The sequence below is a fragment of the Varanus komodoensis genome, unplaced genomic scaffold, assembly GCF_004798865.1.
Source record: "Varanus komodoensis strain SLA01 unplaced genomic scaffold, ASM479886v1 scaffold1, whole genome shotgun sequence".
In the NCBI taxonomy this organism is placed as follows: domain Eukaryota; kingdom Metazoa; phylum Chordata; class Lepidosauria; order Squamata; family Varanidae; genus Varanus; species Varanus komodoensis.
Genome location: NW_025335268.1, coordinates 137,437,221 through 137,444,087, shown reverse-complemented (window position 1 = coordinate 137,444,087; position 6,867 = coordinate 137,437,221). Strand labels below are relative to the sequence as shown.

The 6,867-nt window shown below is 37.7% G+C and overlaps 2 protein-coding genes across 3 annotated transcripts in view; one reads left to right on the top strand and one right to left on the bottom strand.

The window, feature by feature from the left end:
* Positions 1–6,618, top strand: part of LOC123020288 — a 7,281-nt gene extending 663 nt beyond the window's left edge. Inside the window, exons 2-5 of one of the 2 annotated variants that reach the window (XM_044425039.1) lie at positions 538–695; positions 3,275–3,751; positions 5,044–5,205; positions 5,586–6,618. In XM_044425039.1, coding sequence (XP_044280974.1) covers positions 3,340–3,751; positions 5,044–5,205; positions 5,586–5,791 — 780 coding nt within the window. In that variant the 5' untranslated portion in view covers positions 538–695; positions 3,275–3,339 and the 3' untranslated portion in view covers positions 5,792–6,618. Of the gene's footprint in view, positions 1–537; positions 696–3,185; positions 3,752–5,043; positions 5,206–5,585 lie in introns of both variants that reach the window. The other variant, XM_044424205.1, reaches the window with a different exon arrangement.
* A 47-nt stretch (positions 6,619–6,665) lies between these two features.
* Positions 6,666–6,867, bottom strand: part of SYCP1 (synaptonemal complex protein 1) — a 47,423-nt gene continuing 47,221 nt past the window's right edge. Inside the window, exon 18 of the mRNA XM_044432101.1 lies at positions 6,666–6,809. Within this exon, the coding sequence (XP_044288036.1) occupies positions 6,666–6,809 (144 nt within the window). The remainder of the gene's footprint in view (positions 6,810–6,867) is intronic.

Genomic DNA, 6,867 nt, shown 5'->3' with positions numbered 1-6,867 from the left:
GCACAGGTAAATTAGAAACATAAAATATCAGACAATACAAACAGCACATATAAAACCAAAATAAAACTAACAGCAAGGCATAAAAACCAGTGTAGAATAGAAACAAAGCAAAAGAAAACAGCAGTGGAATGATCTAAAAGTACCAAAACAATTATTGAAATGCCTGGCAGAATTAAAAGGGTTTCACCTGGCACTGAAAAAAACTGTAAAATAACCCTTAATGTAAGTATTGAAATTCCTTCTCTCCTTGATCTTATTTGTTTCTGAAGGCAGGGCTGTGATCAAAAGAACTACTTTAACACTCATACCATTACTGAAAAATAAACATTTTAAAAACAAGAGGGTTCTTTTTTAGCATTGAGACAGCACAAATGTTACTGCAGAGTTATTTCATTGATAGACTTTTCAGATTGCTGTTCACGGATTTGCTGTATTATGATACACACCTATTTCTGTTAAGTTTCCCAGCCATACTCAAATAACAAGTGAGCCTAACCCAACCAGTTCCATGTGACTGATCCCTGGACTCTTTTATAGTTTCCACTGTTGCCATAGGAATAACCTTGTGCCTCACCCAGCTCTGTAGGAAACATATCTCCCGGTTATTGAATAAACAGAAGCATGCCAAGACAAAGTTTCTGTTACTTGGAATAAATACCAGTAAATTCAGGTGCCACTACCTTCTTCCATCTTTGGTGAGTTCTAAGGTATTTCTTTGAATAAGATTTGTACTGTTATGATCATTTATATGTATAGAAGGCAGTTGTAGAATTTATATCTCTATCTGTAGTGAATTTCCATTTTCTGAGACAGCATTAAAAAAAGAAATAGTTAGAAATACACTTCAAGTCAAATGGGTTAAGCATAGTTACTAAATCCCAGTGATGACATTCCCAGAATTGCTTTAGCATTCTTTAAGTAAGTTCTACCCTGTTTTATGCCAAACATTGCTTGATATTAGTTGGTCTGTTTCAACCTTATGGAAAGAAATTGGAGAAGAACTATTTTAGTTAAAACAGAATGAGCAGCCCTCTTCCCATGGCATCAGATCACATGCAATCAGCTTCATGAATGTCTAGTTTCCTTCCTAACTGTAAGTCAATCCCCTCTTCACCCAGTTGAAACAGGATCCCCAAGAAGCTTTTGGTCCAGTCTGTCTCTGTGAGACATCTCTCTGTGATGTGTGTATATTCACCCTCCCCCAATTTATTTGATTTTATAGAACACTATACAATATAGCAAGGGGATAGGAACCCTTTTTTACCTGTTAAAGGTTCCTGCATCCTCTGGGAGTAATCTGTCCTAGGCCACAGAGGCTGCAGGTTGCCCTCCACTGCCATATAGTGTATCGGGGCTAATAAAAGACTTCAATTTATTCATCTTCCAACATCTATAGTGGAGCCTCCTTCAGTGAAACCCTTCTGTGTAGTCACCACAACCCCACCAAAAAAAGAAGGTGGGGGAAGAAATGCAAACCTGAGGAATTCTTGACCTTTTCTGCAATCTGAAGTACAGTAAAAGGGTCAACATTATGACAGGATACCTTGTGAGCAATCTTATGAAAGTATGCTGAATATATTGAATAGAATTAAATGCTATGCATTTAATAAGTGAGGACAAGAAAACCTGTATAACTTAGTAATTTGCATAATTTATTGTTTAACTGTTTGTGAACCTGAAATATGGAACAATATCAATAGTATATGAGACATTTTATACTTCATTTCAACAGCACAGGGTTATGAGGTCAGGAATGATTGCATTTTACATTTTCTAATTTTGGGGGGCCTGATCTCCACTGACAGAGTTAAATTTCAACATTGTTGCTTTCCAAGCCTCCAGAATTAGTTGTGTGTAAGAAAAGTTCTGGGTGGTGCACTTAAACTTTCAACACATGTTGCCAAGTTACAAATCAAAAATGACAATTTGCCTTTAATTCTTCTTCTGCATTGGTACAGAAGGTAATCGTGGTTTTTGCTTTCTGTTTCCACCCCATGTCCAGTGGGGCCTGTCTTTCATATATCTATATTCACTCTTAAAGCTGCATTCATTGTGAATGGCAGTGGATAAGGTCAACAGCACTGGAGATGGGAGGATGAAGGGGAAAAGCCATTACTTTCTTGTCTTCTGATTCAGCACCACATTTAAAGGTTAAAGGGTGATTCTCCAGCCTGCAACCTATCAACTCTGCCCTCAGCCAGATTCAGAAATTTTGTATTGGTTTGGGCTCTTCACAGTTTACCAGAAATCTTATTTTTGATATACAAGGGCAATGAAGCAAGAGGAAAGATGGCTAGAGCTCAGGTGCAGGAGGACTTTAATCGAATCCAGCCAAAGCTTGGTGCTCATTATCAAGCCTATTCCGTGGTGGTGAGGGAAATGAGGAAGCGCTTTATTGCCACCAGCATGGCATCAGCACAACCTCTCAAGGCCCTTTTCCTTTCTTCCTTTCATCTGAACACTTGGGAGAGTGTCCCACAGGTGTGGGGCTATTACAGGGGGTGGAAATAGAAGGAGGCGGGGGCCTTTAGCTTAGACCAATTCTTATCAGTGCCCCAGCATCTTTACTTTCCCCTCTGTCTGTTTAGGAAAAACATAAAGTGGGGGGTGTGGCAGAGATTGCCATTTCCTTTCTTTACTCCTACCATCAGATGTTCCTAAGCGTCCAAAAACAAATGCTTCTGTGCCAAGAGGCCACTGGATCACACTCTTTGGATAGTATCCAGTGGTAGTCCTACATACAGTAAATCTATTCAAATTAATGGGATTTCAATCAGTAATATTTGCATAATCCAAACTTCAGTTTCATTAGCTCCAAAAGAATTACCACCAGATATTACCCATCATGTAGCTATTCCATCCTCCCCTCAATTGATTTTTTTGTGGCAAGACAGATAGTCAGGTAGAAGAGGTAATAAAACCCAGGAAGGTTGAAAATAGAAGAAAAGGGTCCCTTGTAAAATGTCATGAATGAAGCAGGAAAATGTCACAACAAAGCAACATTTGGAAGAACCCCATCAGTGTTTTTCTGCTTGAAAGGTGAACACATTATGTGTTAAAATCATTAACAAGGAAAATAAGGAACTTATAGGACATCAGCAATTTTGACTTTTGTATACTCGCAGAGATATACCAACTGAAGCAGTTTTAACTATTTTCATGACTTTTGACATGTATTCCTGCAGAAAAAAGTAATGCACACTTGACTGGGAAAATAACACAGCTATAATGGATGAAAGAGCATGCCATGCTTGTCTTGTAATCTGTATCATAGTACAAACAGTTCCACTTCAGGCTGTAGACTCCTCGCCATTAAGACATGAAAACATTCCAACCACAATGTCAACTCAGGAGGCAAGAATTGCTACTGCAGCTAGCACTAAAACGCCTACTGCATCCAGTAAAGAAGCAGTAAACAGCATTACACTGAATAACTCAAGTGCCAACTGGAACACATTAGCTACAGATGTGAATACTACAAACTTTTCCCCTCTGTCATCTAATACTATACAAACTACATATTCCCTGCACAAAGAGGCAAACAGTTCATCAGCTATGACTGCTGAAACAAAAACTGTGGTGACAAGAGTTCCTACTGTGTCATTCTTTGGTAATTCTACATATCAAGCCACTGCTGAAGAATCCAACGGGACTCCAGGTATCACACTGAAACTGACATCCCAGCCTTTTAGAAGTACACCAGTAATGAGCAGCAAGGTCTTGCTTTCAGATTCAGCAAAACAGTTTCCAGGTAGGTCTAAATATATTTGAGCTCTGAGCTAAATATATTTGAAGTTAACATATAAAACAATATCTGATTATGTTTTTTGTTTTGCTTTGAAATGAAAAATGTTTGCAGAGGAGTATAAGCAGGAAAAGAGAGTGCTTAATTCTTTCCCTGCTGCCATTCCCCTGCTGCTCCTTCATATTCTTTGGTTTTACTTGCAGAATTTCAAAAACATGTTTGCTCTTGGAATAAGGATTTTGAAGGTATCCAGGCTCCCTGAAAAAAATGTACTGATAATTCCATGGGTTTGACTCTTGCAACAAGTATTATACTTTCTGAAAACCAAGGACTCTTTGTGTGGAGTTTTTGGCCCAAATAGGATCTTCACTACTGAACCATTTGAACATACATTTGAAGGAGGCTACCAGTAGCCACTAGCCTTGTTAGCTGTGTGCTACCTTCTTTACCAGAGGTGACATGCTTACATGTACCAGTTTCTGAGGAGCTTCGGCAAGTGGAAGTCCTGCACCCATCCTGCTTGAGAAATCCTATGGGCAGCTGGTTTGCCACTGTGTTTACAGAGTGGACCTTTGGTCTGATCCTGGCTTTTCTTACATATGTGCATGTACATTCTTATGTACATATTTCAGTTAAGCTTATAGTAATTATAAGCATCTACCAATGGAGAAAATAGAAAAAGTGACTTCTAGAAAATACTTCTCTAGGAGTTAAGTTATCTAGTTATCTAGGGAGTATACTAGCTTCACCATTCTCAGCCAAGAGATTTCTTTGAAAAACAAAAGTCAGCAACCTTTTGCATGTAGGACAGGGAAACAATAGGTTTTCAGAAAATTGACAGTAGCAACACTCCCCTTGGTATATACACAGATTTTGTTTGTGTCACTATCATCTCAGGTCGAAACAGGTTTTACAGACTATTTAAACAATAAAAAAAACCCTGAAAAACCTGTTTACTAGAGACATAACATAAACACCCTTGTTCAAACCACCTCCAGCTACCTGGAAAAAAGTATCATCGCTTTCCAGCTATACGTGTATATGTAGCAAGGAGACAGTATTACAGTATGTGCAACAACATGAAAGAGATAAAATAAATGGGTTTTCAAACAGCAACAGCAGCGATAACATCAACAGCAACCAGCTTGGCCTACTTGCCATCTCAGAATTGGCAATGAAATTTCGGACTAAAAGACTCACCACTCATTTTAATCCTTCTCCATACATGAGTTCTATTTGTATATTGACCTTTTAAAACCATGTAGCAGTAACCTAACTGTATTATTTCATTCCAACAGAGGGAGCTCATTTGAAGAAGTCAGAGGTTATCCTAACAATTGGTTTTGCCATTGTTCTTACATTGACAATTCTAGGATTCACTGTTTACATTCTCAATAAACACAGAAAGAGAAGGGATCAGTATTCTCATTGCCCACTTCATGATGCCTCTTCTGAAACAGGTTAGAACATTTGTAATCAAATACTATGCGCGTGTAAAAGAACTAGAGAGTCTTATGTGCAGATGCATAAAACACATCCATGTGGCCAGATGAAGCCCATTGGGAAATGTGATACTGGTTTAGAAGGTACTGGGGAGGTTTTGACAAATGTGAAAGCTGCTGCTGGAAGGGGTAACTGGAATATTAATATGTCATTTGGATCATGACCAAAGTATTATAATTGGGACCTCACTGAACATTCTGGGATATTCCAAGCTGATAATGCCAATTTCTTATGCATATTGCTGAATGATAAATGCATTATCAAGAATTTAAATTTTGAATTTCTTTAGACCCACTATCTTCCCCCACAATATAATAATTTTCCCAAACTTTTACAGTGGACAGATATGCTACTCCAGATGACACACTTGTAATATCAGGAGGTTTATATGATGCACCAAGATTTTATAATCCCAACATGATGGTGTATGAAGATGATGAACTCCAAAATGATAATTTATCATTCACTGCTCAACATGGACAATTGGAAATGGACCTTTCACCAATACATGAAGCATTTCAGATACCAGCAGGAGCCTTATAATGGCTGAAGCAAGGCAAATCTTTTCAAATCTCTAAAATAGATGCTTGCCCTACTGTGTTCATTACAAGGAAAATCCAACTCAATGAAGATGAGAAAATAAAATGAAGGAAGAAGTTTATTAAAACAAGGGATCTAACATTTCTAACAATGGTTAACATTTTTTTTTTTTGTTATTCAACAAGGAACGCAACTCTATTTGAATCTGTTTCACTAGTGATATTGGGCTTGATCCAGATGTAGAACAGACCTATTGAAATCAATTGATTTAATGGCTCTACTCTAGGTATGACTTGGTCTGGATCCAGTCCATTAGACTTTTAAATAAAATAAATGTATTCTGATTCATACTTTAATAAACCTTAATATGTATTCACTTTTTAAAAAGCTAGTTAATTCTAATCTATTAAATTAACATATATGCCGCTAGGTATGCATGAGAAGATGGGTACAAGATTCAATAGGGCCCTCTTTCCTCCCTCCCCTCCTTGTCAGCCCTCAGCTGGGCAGAAAGTAGAGTATGCTAGCCATTAGTCACAAATATATCCTTGTGCAAGCCTCTCATGTATGCATCATTTTCTTCCCAGGGTCGAGCACACAAGTTACTTATTCACCAGAACTGGCATGTGATGAGGGATAGAGAGGAAAGAAAGCTCCACCTTATATTAATGCTTTCTACATATGCAGGATTACCTGCAGGGGATAAATCAGGTCATAGGATTTTGGACAAGTATTTAATGCTTGAAGTATTCCAGAGTTTTGAACTTTTAGAATATATATTTTAAGAATAGAAGGTAATCAACAAAATGTAACAAAAGTGGAGTTGAAATGCAATACAATATCAAACAAAATAATTACAAAATTGTACATTTTTGGATTATGTAAACAGTTTTCCAGCTTCTTTCATTTTTCTTCTTCTGTCAATTTTGGACACTGCAGTCCATCCAGCCTCTCGCATCTTTCGTATCGCTCCAAGTTTCACTGAGGATTCAGGAATTTTCAGAGTGGGTGGAGTTTGGATCTATACACAAAATGAGACACCTCAATTAATTTTGCAAAGGCCAATGTGGTATTTATTT